This window comes from Chenopodium album, chromosome 23 (assembly GCF_948465745.1).
Source record: "Chenopodium album chromosome 23, dcCheAlbu1.1, whole genome shotgun sequence".
Classification (NCBI taxonomy): Eukaryota; Viridiplantae; Streptophyta; class Magnoliopsida; order Caryophyllales; family Amaranthaceae; genus Chenopodium; species Chenopodium album.
The window spans coordinates 36,672,222-36,687,540 of NC_137856.1; the positions used below are offsets into that span (position 1 = coordinate 36,672,222).

The 15,319-nt window shown below is 33.0% G+C and overlaps 1 protein-coding gene across 1 annotated transcript; it reads left to right on the forward strand.

Moving 5' to 3' along the window:
• The first annotated feature begins 5,736 nt into the window (after positions 1–5,736).
• On the forward strand, positions 5,737–10,112 carry LOC145606789 (beta-carotene hydroxylase 2, chloroplastic-like). The gene is made up of 7 exons (XM_081662619.1): positions 5,737–6,326; positions 6,453–6,512; positions 7,066–7,137; positions 7,962–8,096; positions 8,466–8,591; positions 9,368–9,424; positions 9,691–10,112. Exons 1-7 carry the CDS (start codon positions 5,889–5,891, stop codon positions 9,766–9,768), a joined length of 966 nt encoding a protein of 321 aa, XP_081518745.1. The 5' UTR covers positions 5,737–5,888; the 3' UTR covers positions 9,769–10,112.
• The last annotated feature ends 5,207 nt before the right edge of the window (positions 10,113–15,319 follow it).

Consider the following 15,319-nt stretch of genomic DNA (forward strand, 5'->3'; position numbering starts at 1 on the left):
GTCGAGTAGAGTGAAGAAAGAAAGATGAAGAGAAGGGTGAATTTATGGAGTAATTTTAGATACAGGCAGTGGAGGGCCCAAGTGATTAAAGTCTAGAAGCAAATGTGGTACCAATTATTTTTCAAAAATATTCAAAATTGCTACATTTATAATTTTTTATTTAAAAAAAATTTAAAAAAAATAAATAAAAATAAAAACTACATGCTTTGTATATTGAATTTATCTTAGAGAGATGTAAAAATAAATAATGAAATCAAGAGGAGTGATTGGGGAAAAAAAACAAGAAAATCAGGAATATACAACCAATAATGTCAGATATGTTATTGCATGTACTGATATACCTAAGATTATAGTTGGTGCCGTAGAATACCTGTTGTAGATGTCTTTCGACAGCTTTTATTTAGAAGTGTGTTGAGAGTAAAGTGCTATTAAATTTCGAAACAATATGAAATGGGCATGGGCAACCCGAACAAGAAGGAGGAGAGTTAGGACCACAAACAAGACTTTGGAGCTTCCATACTAAAACCAATTGGCAATAGTAGGAGGTACTCCTCTACCTTATAAAGTGAAACCATCTCTCCTGTTTCTCCAATGTGGGACACTCATAAGTGGGCTACAATGGGATTCAACGAGTGTCTTAGGAAAGAAGGTATGAAAGTTGAACCTCTCACCACAAGATCAAACTCTAATCACTGTTCTACCATTGCATCTTTCAAGTATTATCTACCATCATGAATGTTGATCAGTGTATTGAAAACACAAACAATTGTAATTTCATTTGACTTTAAATCTTGGCAGAGTTGGTCTATTGTTCAAGACTTCAAGCCAAGCTCCACAAAAGGGTGTCCAAACTCCAAACAAGCTCTAAAAATAGAAAACACTATAAACACATCACATATAGGGCCTGTGTGTGAGAAATGAAACGTAGCCCATTCACAAATTACAGTAATATGGGCCGCATATTTATATATTTATGGTTCAGATCGTAGACCACAGGAAAATATATTTTAGGCCCAGTAAAGATTTCGGGTTTCAAATTATCTGGTCTATCTTTCAGCATCCTTCAACATATTGACTTACTACATGAAATGAATCCATCACTCTATTCATTCATGAATCATGATAGTCATAAGCTCATAACCTAGAGTGCACAAGAACGGGTACTGATCTCAAAATAAGGGACACGGGTACAGGATATTAAGATTCATAATATATATTTAAAATTAAGAATTTGACCATATATTTTCATTATGTCATCTCGTTTGATCATAATATATTATATTAACAATAAGCTATATATGAAGGCACCCATATTATTTAACAATTACCTTGTTTATTTATCTTACTCTACTTAAAATTTCTTATTAAAAAAGAAGCCGAATAGCCCATATCATAATAAGATACAGTCCGAGACGTATCATCGTGTGTCCCACGAGTGTCGGTAATTGACACGATATCCAACACGGACACGGTAGTTGGATGAAGTGTCCATGTATCCTAGCTCATAACTACATAATTCATACTTCATATACATGAATGAGGATATATTAAGAAATCAACTCAAATGACACTTATAAATAATGATTCTAATATAACTATATAAGTTGTGTATCATGAATATTGTAATTAATTCACCAATCCCCATGTAAAAGCACTGCGGAATAGCATATACTTCTTTTCATGGAGAAAAAGATATATATACTACTATACTAGTATAAAATATCTCATAAGATAACATTATACTAACATGCCTTCGTAGTATGAGATTTGGATGCAAGTCATGCAACCAATTCAATACTCACTCGTGAATGCAATCATAATATGTCACTTGTGAATGATGGACAAATTAAACACTGCACCCGAATGTATGAAGCTTAGGGCTAGTTACTTAGTTACAAATTTGGGTTGCTTTGTACGTTGTATTATATCACGTCTAGATCTAGAAAAATATTAATTACGAAAAAACTAAAAAAAATAAATTATCCCACATTATTGGATATTTGTACAGCCAGGGTGATAAAAATATCCCACACCAAAAATAAGTAGAGTGCCGGATCTAAATCCAAAAGGGTAAATCGAAGGATATTTCGAAAAGGCGCAAATTGATGAATAATTAATCTGTATGAAATTTTTCAAATTGTGATTTAATGATATACGAATTGTAGAGTAAATTGAGAATTTGAGATTATATAGAAATCCACAGTGTCAATTATTGTGAAAATTTTGCTTGCGTAGAATTGTTGACAAAATGCATAGAGCCACAATCTTTCACATGCAAACCTTACGACATGCACATCTAGGAACAATCTTGAGGGTAAGTGATGTCTATTTCCATAATTGAACCATTATTCATATAAGGACATGAAGTCCATGCTATATTTTGCTCACTATACAAGATTAGGTATGACATTTGAAGATATAACATCGTTATCAAGGACTTTGACATGAGCCTTTATTAATGGAACTACATACAAATTTGTTATCGTTGTCCCAAATTGTTTCACCAACAAAATGTACACTTTAATTCTCGATCAATTATAGTTATAAAGTAGTGTTGGCATTTGACAATTTTGACATAATTATAGTGGGTCAAAAAAAAAAAAATCCGAAAGAATTAGGTAATGTTTCTTGCAAAATCAATTCATCCCTTTTATCACACCCCATATCTTGATTTAAATCCAATTGCTAGTAAACCAATAGCTATTTGTTACCCTTATTAAAATAAAACTTTTGTCATCGAAACTAACACATCAAACTCTTGTGCGCGACTTTGGGGAACATCCAATTAGATTAAAAAGAATTTTTTTTATTTTTTTTTATTTTTTTTTTTATCAATTAACAATAATAATTATTAATATGTTGATCCTAAATTCCTAATAGGTGGATCAATGTATTGGACTCTCATTTGCCCATTAATCACCATCATACCCAATATTTTAATAAAATTTACTTAATATCCCGTATAAAATATTTAAAACATAATTTTATATAAAGCATACGAAATTAATAAGATAAATTTGACAAACTTCACTTAATAATGATTTTTTTTCCTTAATTATTACAAAAAGCTCCGTAATATATAAATAAGGTCAAAGTTTAACCAAACCGACTGAATTAAATTGGACTACTAGTAATTTAATTTCATGTGAGCACACGCAAATATAAAGGTTGGAGTGGGCCGTGGGTGGTGAAAATGGGATATGCATTACGCCATTACTTTAGTGTAGTGTAGGATGGACACGTGGAGGTGTAGGGGACGTGAAACCGTTTTATTAAACGACGCGTATAGGCCTATAAAGAATTTGAGAGTGGGAAAGAATTCTAAGGTGCATGTTATTATTGGTGGAGGTCCCAATGTCGAATCCTTGTAACCAAAAAATATGAACTGAATTTTCTGGTCTCACCTTCCACTTAAAACTGACTCATGTCGCAAACTCGATCTCAACTATAATAACATCCCATTATTGCCCAACGTTCCAATTTCATCTTCTCTTTCGTTTCCTAGATACGAGTATCCTCTCTTTTTTTTTTTTTTTGGTTGGTGTAGAGAAAGTCAATAAGACAAATAATGTAGTCGAGACTTGATTTTAAATTTTTTAGTCTATTCTTTGAGATAGAGTGCTGAAATTGTTGATTATTGAGATAAGATTTTAAGTCTTTGATACATTTTCTCCAAAGTTTAACCAACTAAACATATTGATCGGCTTTGCATATATGTAAAAAAAATTAAAAAAAAAAAAGGACTTATTGGTCAGCTACATATATCTTTCATTTGTCATTATTTGCTCAATGATAACATCAGATATGTAGGCACATACGCGTTTCATTCATTAGTAAAGAACAAACCTTTGATGCACCTACCTCTATGTACACCCGAATGCACATAAAAGATGTTGTATAGATTATTTCTATTTAAAATCTTTCAATATAGCCTTTATGACTTAATACATCATTTTCCTTATATTAATGTAGACGATGGCTTAAAAACCTAAGCCACATTTAAGGGTGAAACAAAAGACGGGCCAAGAAAATGCCAACACGCACAAAAGCACAACGTTTTCCAGCAAAAAGTGTACCGTCTTTAAGTGTGTGATTCGTTAGTTGTCCATTTGTGTTACTACACAATGCTATAATGTGCCAACTTGTGGTCAGCTCTTTGTTTTCTCTCGCCAAACTCCATATTTGCCATAAATTTTCCTTTACCTCATGGAGGAGGTTTGTATTTTGTTTGTTCTTTCAAGAATTTAAGTGCCATTAGTCCAATACAACTTGCATAAAATAGAGCACCACCTAGTATTGAGGTTTTATTTAGCTTTGTGGCTTGTACACATTTTGGACTATTGGTCTACATTTGGTTTCGTTTTATTTTATTATTTTTACTTTAAGACTTATGGATGTTCTAGTTTGATGAAATGGTAATTTCTCGATTAGGTTTTCCATATGATTGGAGTTTTAATAATGTATTTAAATGTACGTTCTTGCTCTTGTTTAATTATATTATGTTACATAACTCCATTGGGCAAGGACATTTCATCCAATAATTTCAAATTTTCTTACATTTTTAGGTGTTTTGTGTGACATAAATTAGGATACTAAGCTCTAAATAATACTGTATTGAGTAAGATGAATGAAATATCCAACCCAAATAAGGGCCTGTTCACATTTACTTAATTTCAGTTCAGTTCAGTTCCAATCAGTTCAGTTCAGCTCTTAATTTCCCTCTCACATAAGATATTCATTTCAGCTCAGTTTAGTTCAGTTCAGTTCAGCTCAGTTCAGTAAATATGAACATGCCCTAAGTAAAGAAAATAAGTGTTGGTAGTATCACATTTCTCATATGATTATATAGGCATATGTCAATAATTATACTAGCTATGATAGATTGTGATATCAATCAAACATCTTGGTTAAATTGTAACCATTTATATATTATCATTTTAGTATACAAAATTGCCCTAGTTTCCTCTTATCTTTGGACTGAACTATTAAGAAAGTTGTCCTTTTTAGGTTACTGATATTTCCTTTACGAAATATGCTATTCAAAGATTTGGTTCATTGGGGAGAAGCAATGTGATGAGCCTAACCCTAACCTAAAGATGACACAAATGGCCAACACAAGCTAAATTCGACCAACATTTAATTTTAGCCATTTGATTCGATATATTAGAGTTGGACATGGTATGAATTTTTAGACCATGTCGGGGCTAGCTTTGAGCTAAAAGGATACAATTCTGAAAAATCAAGTTATTTACTCCTATTTATTGACTTTTTCCAAGCTGAAGTACGAGTAGAATTTTTAATCACCAAATTACCCTCATCATGGAGTACAGTATGTTCTAAATTTAGTATATCACTTATTTGTTTGGTCGGATATGAAATGATTTTCTTTCCTAATACTCAAAATAGGGAAACGATTTTAACACACCCTTAATTGATTTTGGCAAACCTTTATATAAGAGCACAATTTTCTATGCTCTTCTCAGTCAAAATCAATTTCCCTCGTAATACATCAACTAAACAATCACTCATCTAGACATCTAGTCATCTTGACTTCGGCTGTAAAATTTACGGAGTTACCAAAGTAAAAAATAAAATATTCCAAAAAAGTAATTCGATTGTTAAACCGTTATAAAATGGAGGGTAGAGAAGGGCGGTGAAGATGACAAGTACCTGACTATAAAAGGCGCTGTATTTTACAAAACCCGAGTTTATAAATTTAAACACCTTAAAACATGTGGTGTTCATGCACTTAACATTTTCTGAATTCCTCATTTTCTCTCTCCTCTTCTTTCTTCATTTAATTACGCCATTCATTCATTCTCCCACTTCCTCTTTCTCTCACTTTCTTCAACCTTCTCCAACTTCACCACTTTTTCGGCCCACTTTCAATGGCCATTGGGCTCTCCACCGTCGGGAGTTCCCAGGCCCTTTACGGGCCTGGACCTGGGCCTGGGCCCAAGCCCACTTCCTTCCTCGGCCCAATCTCCTTCCTCTACCGTCCGGTTAACCGGAGATTCCCGGTTTACCGGTCAAATAGGAGAGAGAAAAGGCTCACTATCTGCTTCGTTTTGGAAGAACAGCGTGGATTGAGGGGTTTCGAAACGGAGAGTACTAGTACGAGCGGTAATGATGATGATATTGTTAATGTTACGCGGGTAAGTGCCGAGAATGATGACAGTCAAATCTTGGCCGCACGATTATCGGAGAAATTAGCGAGGAAGAAATCTGAACGGTTCACTTATTTGATTGCTGCTGTTATGTCTAGCTTGGGTATCACTTCTATGGCTGTCATGGCTGTTTATTACCGCTTTTACTGGCAAATGGAGGTAACTTATAGCTTCTTATACGTAACCCTTGACTCGGCTCGGTTTCGATCGAGTCGAGTTATTTTTTTAAGCAAATAATGCTGGAATTTCGTTGGAATTTGTTATAATTTTTTTTTTTTTAATTAGGGTGGAGAAGTGCCGGTTACAGAGATGCTGGGTACGTTTGCACTCTCAGTTGGTGCTGCTGTAAGTTTTGTTTCCATTACTATACTATAATTGTGACACAATTAGTTATTTTATAATCAATTATTAAAACAGTTATTATAAAATGAATTAATGTTAGATTATTGGTGGAAATGTTTGTTTAATACGGAATAATCAACTTGAAGTATTAAAATTGTTCATTTCCCACCGGCCTAGCATATGATAAAGTGTTGTAAAAAGAATAATTGTTTATTTCCGATTGGGAAAAGGGAATACATGACAAAATCACGTGTCTCATTTGATGTTAACGGATTATTCCAAATGTACCTTAATGGTGTTTGTTAAGGCTGATTACTGTACAACAATTTCCCTGTAAACAAACAAAGGAAATGGTCTTTAGTCATCATGCGCTTGTGTTCATGATCTAATTTACGATGTTCATCCCTTTAAACAAATTTCTTTCGTCGAAAAACAATTGAAGTGATAGATTGAATAATTGTTAATGTACTTAATGATGAGTGGTGTTGAATTAATTTTGCTAGAATGCTGATTTCTTTGGGGTTGAATTTAATATTTTTATTTGCCCTTTTTCCAGGTGGGAATGGAGTTCTGGGCAAGATGGGCACATAGAGCTCTATGGCATGCTTCTTTGTGGCACATGCATGAGGTTGATTTCTTATTCTCATTTATGTTTGAAAAATTATTGATTTTATTTTTGAACTTCTCAATTATCTTTACTGGGTTGAAATGTGTGTGTTAAATTTAATTAATTTTGTTGAAAACTTAGGGTGTGTTTTATTTACTTGAGTTTCACTAAACTTCCCCTAGAACTTATTTAACGTTATAAAACTTATTTTAATTGTAAATTGAACTTTGTTAGCCCTTATTAACCATTATTAGAACACAACAAAACCTTTTTTGTTTCTTTTTGTTTTTTGGAACTTAACTTAAGGGACTTGGTCAACAGTCTTCTTGGTGCTTCAATCTTTGTTTCTTAGATATGTTCTTGGTACTTTTGTAGGTGTCATACAGCCATGTGTTGTATGACGCTTTGGCTTCTTTTAAGTCCTAAGCTCTTCTATTTATTTTTTTTAATGAAATTGGATTCTAATTCTATGTAAGAAGCATATAGTAAGTTAGTCAAGGTAATCATGGGGCTGGATAAATAACTTTTGTTTCAAACAGTAATTTGTTTTCCTTTCGGAATGGAGGTTAATTAAGGAGTGTATTATGAATTTTTAAATATATACTGATTTGTAGGCCTCGTCATATATGTAGAAACATGAATTTTATGTTTTTAAAGATGCTCAATTATTTTACTGACCATGGGCATACTCCATGTGTGCTATGTCCATCTTTCTTATTACGTGGTTGCAGTCACATTTTCCATAAAAAATGACCGATGTGTTGTAGTATGTATTGTGATTTGTGGTTGCACTCATCTGCCATAGAAATTGACCGTATGTGTTATACTGTGTTTTGTGGTTGCAGTCACATCACAAGCCGAGAGAAGGACCTTTTGAGCTAAATGATGTGTTTGCCATTATTAATGCAGTCCCAGCTATTGGCCTTCTTTCTTATGGTTTCTTCCACAAAGGTCTTGTACCCGGTCTCTGTTTTGGAGCTGTAAGTTTCCTTAATTGTCCTGCTAGATTGTATTGCGTGATGAATCTGGGTGCAAATATGATGTTATAACTATCAGTGACCTAATCTGGAGATTACTGGCATAATAATGATCCAATTATTTATGAGTAACTCTTAATGCATCAATATTTTATGTATCGGAAAAGAACTGTTCCCAAATTGGATATGTGACTGTTGTACATTGGTTATTTAGTGGACAAGACTATGGTGGAAGTCTGCTTTTCTAATCAAATGATTCACGAAGTGGATCATTTTAGTCACCCATGATGATTTATCAATTTTTATATTATTTGTTAAGGTACGATAATAAAATCATATACAGAATGATAATATTCATATAATACTTTACAGGGACTTGGAATTACAGTTTTTGGGATAGCCTACATGTTTGTGCATGATGGCCTTGTTCACAAGCGATTCCCAGTTGGTCCTATTGCCGATGTTCCTTATTTCAGAAGGGTAGCCTCTGCCCATAAGGTTAGCTCAACTTGGATTTCACCTTTTCTTTCAGATAAGGAGAAAGGATATAAAGGACCTTGTTATTACAACTTTAGCCGGCTTTAGTTTGACAGGATTATTGGAACTTTGCTTTAAATTACACTTTTTACTAATTGCAAGCATCAACAAATTAAGGTTAAATCAACAATCATACACTTTTTACTACTAATATATTTCATTGCATGATTGCTCTAAATAATCTCAATTTTTGTTGCACTATACACATTTTAATATACTTTATCCAAAATATAGGTGTTTTAGTAATTTCAATACACTATACCAAGACAGTTGATTTAGTTAGAATGCGTTGTGTTGGATCTAAGAAGACCTTTACAGTTAGAAAAATGCTAGTTTACTTTTTATATATTGTACAACTAAAGAAACAATTTAGTACTCTCAATTTGAGTAGATAGTCATTACGAGGAACGGATTTACAGTTGATTTCTTTATTAAAAAGGAAAAAAAAAAAAAAAGAAACCCACCTTCCTTATCATGAACGTATGGGGGACAAGATTAGTGGCGTGATCCTCATGTTATTTCATATTTTATCTTTAAGGATTCAAATATTCAATGCATCTCAAAAAGTCCTTACTATGTTTATATAGCTTATGCAATTACTTGCTAATTATAGAACGAGTAACATGTGTAAGGTGTATTATGTTAATTTTTTACTATAGCTACATTATTATGGTTTTTATATTGTAACTGAATCTAACGGTCGGTATCTTCTTTGATTTTGATGTCTGGTATGTCAGCTACACCACTCAGATAAATTCAATGGAGTTCCATATGGGCTGTTCTTGGGACCTAAGGTAGGACCTATTGTTTCCAAACTTGTTTTGTTTTATGTTGAAATATTTTTGTTAAAAAAGAAAAAAAAGTACTTCGTATATCCTTTATATTGTTTATAAATATACATCTATGTCTGTACTCCCTCTGTTCTGGTGTAATTGGCTCATGGAGACATGGCTAATTGAAAATATACAATCAATGTGAGAACTGATTTACTATTATAACAATGACTAAAGAGTTTATGGTTATATGGTGCAATTTCTTACCTTTTGTGTTATGTGTGTAGGAGCTTGAAGAGGTGGGAGGCCTCGAGGAGTTGGAGAAAGAAATAAATCGTAGGATCAAGTCATCCAAGGGCTCATGATTGATCAATATGATCTAGATCAAGCCTGTTTTGTTATCATTAGAGTTTTAGCTGGAATCTAAAAAAAAAGAAGAAGAAAAAAAAAAGAGAGATTTCTTTACGAGTGAGGAAGTAAATGTTAATCTAGGATGGCTGCATTCTGTGTATAGATGTAGAATTTTTCGCTGTGTATCATGCTGTATCCTGCAAATGGGAGAAGAAATTTGGACATGAACAGTCACTGATTGAATGTAAAATTGACCCTGCAATGGGGAAAAAATGTTGATTTTAGTGATAGTAAATATTTGTTCATTTTATGGATTATATTATAATAAACAAGGAGCTTAAGAAGCTTTTCTTGTGAAGTTGTGATTAACTTTCATTGTGAACATACGCCATGCTTAATGTCTCAATACATGATCTGGGAGGCAAGGTATGAGCCCGAGTCTAGAAATGCATGAGCAAGGCAGATCATGCATATAAGGCGATTTGAGACATGATTACGAGGGATGCAAATCATGGGCTAATGAATGAATTGGATGGTTCGTACACTAAATTGGCCCTTTGGAAAGCATGAGAAGTATGACCTTACCATGTTAGGTTCACGAATGCTCAATTGAAGGCTATAATACATGAAGTTAAACCATTTTTGTAAATTCAACTATTCAAGTCCTGACCAGTAATAGTACTAAATCCTTTGTTGTCTTTTCACATTTTAAGTTGGTTGCTGCTTTTGTAATAAAGCTTAGCTTATGTGATATGAAAAGTTTGGTATTTTGAAAGGGATCTTATGAAACCTATAGTTGATAAGAGTAATCATTATTTGTTGAGGGAACATTAGTCCACTATCTGCTCCACTTCTCAATTTTCTTCAAATTTTTATTTTTTCCCATTCCCTCTACTACTAGATGGTTTGTTTAGTAGGTTTTTAGAATGTTTGTTCTTTTTTTCCATATTCGTTAGGTAATTTAATAAAAACAAGATTTGGTAAAACATTTAATTAAGGAATTGAAAAAAGAAAAAACCCTTATTGGTCACTAATTTGATTGTGCTATCTTTCTTTTGATGTAAGTTCTATGATTATCTTGATTGGTTAAACAATAACTTTTGTATACATCCGGTGTACAGTAATTTACTGTACATCGGGGGTCACTTTTTATCAAATTTAGGGTCACTTTTACAATTTTTTGGGTAACTTTTATCAATAAAGTATAAATACTTTGTAACATTTATTTATGTTAGGGTAACATTTATCCATATTAGGGTAACTTTTGCTTATTTTAGGGGTAACTTTATAACGGATGTACAATATTTATTGTACATCCGATTTATTTAAAAGTTTGTGTTGGTTAAACATGTTATAAAGGCTAATATTTTATCAAAAAAAATAAACTTAAATTATTATTACTCCATATTAGATGTGTAGTTTCTCTTTTAAGACGTTCTTTAAAATTCTTTTATTCTTATCTTGAAAAAATATAAGATGTGCGAACGTCTAGATATATTATGGGATTCAGAGTAACATTGGTTACAATAATTTTATGCGGAGTACTAAAATACACCAGTAGGATCCATTGTAAATCATACATGAGCACATTGATGTGGATTAGTAATAGATAAGCTCTTATTAAACACTAATAATACAAACACAAATTATGGTGGGGACTTGTTTAAGTAATGCGTGTCCGTCTCTCGTTAGTTCACCTTTAACGTTTCTATTATTGCCACTTTCTATTTTATCTAGTAAGCTCATCATATGATACGAATAATAGTATTGTATATCACATTAACAAAACCATGCTTTTTTTAGTTACGTCCACGTTACTATTGGAAGAAAGTTTTTCTGATAAACAACAAGCAATAAAAATATCTTGCTCTAATCTTTTCAAAATATCTTTACTTCATATGTCCTATAATTCTATAAGTATCTTTAGGAGTTATATACAAGTATATTTTTTTTATCAAGTATTAAAAAGCACTAAAGATTGATTTATAGTAAAAAGTAAATCTTCTAGCTAGAGAATTTGTACTTCCATAGGTTTTAAATTATCAAATACGAAGTAGCATTTAAAAAATCTTAGCTTTCTTAAGCAAATTCATGTCCTTAAACAAGAATTATCTCTCACGAATAATAACTACAGAATACCCGTAACATAGTTGAAAGAGTTAGAATGTTTATTTACGCTAATAAGTGAATTCATATGTTGATAATGTATCGTTTAATTCAATTTTAGCTTACAATCACTTTTGTATACACCCGGTTTTCAGTAATTTACTGTACATCTGTTGGTGAAGATATGGCTTATGCCACGTCAGATGATGACTAGACAACATTTTGTTAGAGATATTCTATCATAACAAAATTCAAGCTGATGTAATAATTAGTTAGTGCAGGTTGTTATAACTGCCTAGACTATATATAGCTGAATCCTCTCTTCTGATCACTTACTTGATCAATCAATGATAATTCTCTCTTTCTCTCCTCTACATTTTTCTCTCTATCAAACTATGATCAAACAATGATTCTTCATCACTGTAACTTCAATATGGTATCAGAGCAAGAATTTATTGAAGATTTGTGAAGATTCTGCGATCTTTTACAGTGATTTCAGTAAGTTTTTGGCTTGAATTCTTCCGCATTATTCCTAAATTTGTGATAATCAGCGTATTTTCATCGATAATTCATCGATTTTCATCGCTATTCTTGATTCAAATTTCTGCGGATTTAATCAAAATCTTGAGAGTTTGAACAAATTCTTTGATAATATCATTGTCTCGATCATTCGATTTTGTCTGCATTTCAATTTTCAGTTCAATTTTGATTGAAAATGGCAGCACATTCATCAATTCCAGTAACATCTGATCCTACTTCACCTTATTACATCAATCCTTCTGAAAATACTGCATTACCTATTGTTTCTGAGAAGTTTTCTGGTGAAGGATATGAAGAATGGAAAAGAAGTATGATGATAGCCTTAGCTACTAAGAATAAGCTAGGGTTTGTGGATGGTACTTTTCCAAAACCTTCTGAATCTGATTCTAACTGTGCTGCTTGGAAACGTTGTGATGCTATCATCATTTCGTATATTTTAAGGTCTCTTGAGAATTCTATTGCTAGGAGTGTTCTATTTTTGACTACTTCTCAAGAAATTTGGAAAGATCTTGAAGAAAGATTTTCTCAAACTTCTGGACCTCAGTTGTATTCATTACAACAGTCTTTAACAGATCTGAAACAAGGTTCAGATACTTCTATTACAGAGTTTTTTACTCAGATCAAGGCAATATGGGATCAGATTAATCAAATGAATCCTCTGCCTTCTTGTACAAGTTCTGGTTGTACTTGTACTCAGATTTTTCTAAAACAACAGCAAGAAGAAAGACTTGTGCAACTGTTGATGAAGCTTGACAATAAGTTCACAGCTGTAAGAACAAACATCTTGATGATGCAGCCCTTGCCAACGATTTCTATGGCTTACAAGTTACTGGTTCAAGAAGAAAAGCAAAGACAGGCTAGTTTGGTTGATGAAGAGCCAAATAATAGATCTATGGTTTTTGCTGCAGATTATAAGAAGAATTACAGGAACTATTCTCAAGGTTCTAGAATGACTTTTCAGTCAAATGGTAATAAGATTGTGGTAGCAGGAAAACGACCCTTCTGTGATCATTGCAGATTTCCTGGTCATACTATAGACAAGTGCTTCAAGTTGAATGGTTACCCACCCAATTTTGCAAAGGGAAAGGGGAAGAAAGTAGCAGCTGTGGCACATATGGATGAAGATGGTGAATCTGAAGAACATGTTACCCATATTTCTTCTGATCAGTTCAATAATATTCTCAAGGCTTTGCAATCTCAAGAATCAGATCATTCTGCAAAATTCCAAGCTCATGTTGCAGGTACTTGCCTTTTAACTTGTTCAAATGAGAAATGGATTGTTGATTCTGGTGCAACAGATCATATTTGTTCAAGTTTAGATTTGTTTGACAATTATAAGGTGTTTGATAAGAGTCCTAACACTATTACTGTAGCTGATGGTAAACATGTGCTGGTTGAACATATAGGGACAGTTGTTTTTGACAATGGTATAGTATTGCAGAATGTGTTGCATGTTCCAGGACTGAAGTTTAATCTGATTTCTACTCATAGATTGTGTAGAGATTTGGACTGTGAGATTGTTTTTACTCATGATAAGTGCTTAATTCAGGGGTCAACTTTGAGTCAGTCAGTGGTTCTTGGTAAATTGGTTTCTGGATTGTATGCTGTTGATGATAAGAGTGTAGCAAATCAAGTTCAAGAATCATCTCAGGATGTAGCAGTTGCTGAAGCAGCAGTATATGGAAAGCTTGAAGAGGTTAAACTTTGGCATCTTAGGATGGGACATATGCCCTTCAATAAGTTGCATTTAGTTTTATCTGATTTTGATAATAAAATAGGGAAGGATATAGTTTGTCAAGTATGTCATAAGGCTAGACATACCAGAAAACCTTTTCCTGATAGTATTACAAGGTCTAATAAGTGTTTTGAGTTGCTTCATATAGATACATGGGGGCCATATAAAACTAAAACTCATGATGGGTTTAGTTATTTCCTCACTATTGTAGATGATTGTTCAAGGAATACTTGGATTTTTCTCATGAAGAATAAAAGTGATGCTGTGAAATTTTTTACAGATTTACTTGCTTTTGTTAAAACTCAATACAATAGCAATGTTTTGTCTGTGAGAACTGATAATGCAAAAGAGTTGTGTGAGGGAGACATTCTACAAGTTTACAGGAAGCATGGTATTAGACATCAGAAATCTTGTGCAGATACACCACAACAAAATGGAGTTGTGGAAAGAAAGCATAGACACTTGTTAGAGACTGCAAGAGCACTGTTTTTTCAGTCAAGAGTTCCAGAAAGGTTTTGGGGAGAGTGTTTGTTGACTGCTACACATGTGATAAATAGAATGCCTCTGAGTTCTGTACAGTTTGTTTCTCCATATGAGTTGCTGAATGGAAAGAAGCCAGATTTAGGGCATTTAAAGGTTTTTGGTTGCTTGTGTTATGTATCTACTTTGAAAATGGGTAGAACAAAGTTTGATTCAAGGTCTTCACCATGTGTTCTATTAGGTTATCCACCAGATCAAAAAGCTTATAAAGTCTTTGATCTTGAATCCAAAAGAGTGCTTATTTCTAGGGATATCACTTTCTATGAGAAACATTTACCCTACCATTTTGAAAAACAAGATAAACCCACAAAATATCCAATTTTCTTACCAGTTCATACTCCTTTTGACCTAGACACAGCATATACAATTCCTGAACCTTTCCAGTTTGATTCTGAAACTGTACAACCTGAACCATTTCATGAAAATGATATTCAACCACTTACTCCATCTATACCTACATCTAAAACTTCCTCTATTTCCTTACCTCAAATCCAACAAGAAGTTGTTGTTCCAAACACATCTCAATCTGCAGAATTGAGACAGTCAAGTAGACCCAGAAAAAGACCTAGTTACCTGGATAAATATGTTTGTGTAACAGACACAATAAGCACTCACTGGTGTAATATTGTTGAATTTGATGTGCT

Excerpts from the sequence above, each read along its gene's own strand:
- LOC145606789 (XM_081662619.1), top strand. The coding sequence starts at position 5,889 with ATGGCCATTGGGCTCTCCACCGTCGGGAGTTCCCAGGCCCTTTACGGG. Across the intron at positions 8,097-8,465 it reads CCGGTCTCTGTTTTGGAGCT|GGACTTGGAATTACAGTTTT; the intron begins GTAAGTTTCCTT and ends AATACTTTACAG. Across the intron at positions 8,592-9,367 it reads GGGTAGCCTCTGCCCATAAG|CTACACCACTCAGATAAATT; the intron begins GTTAGCTCAACT and ends CTGGTATGTCAG.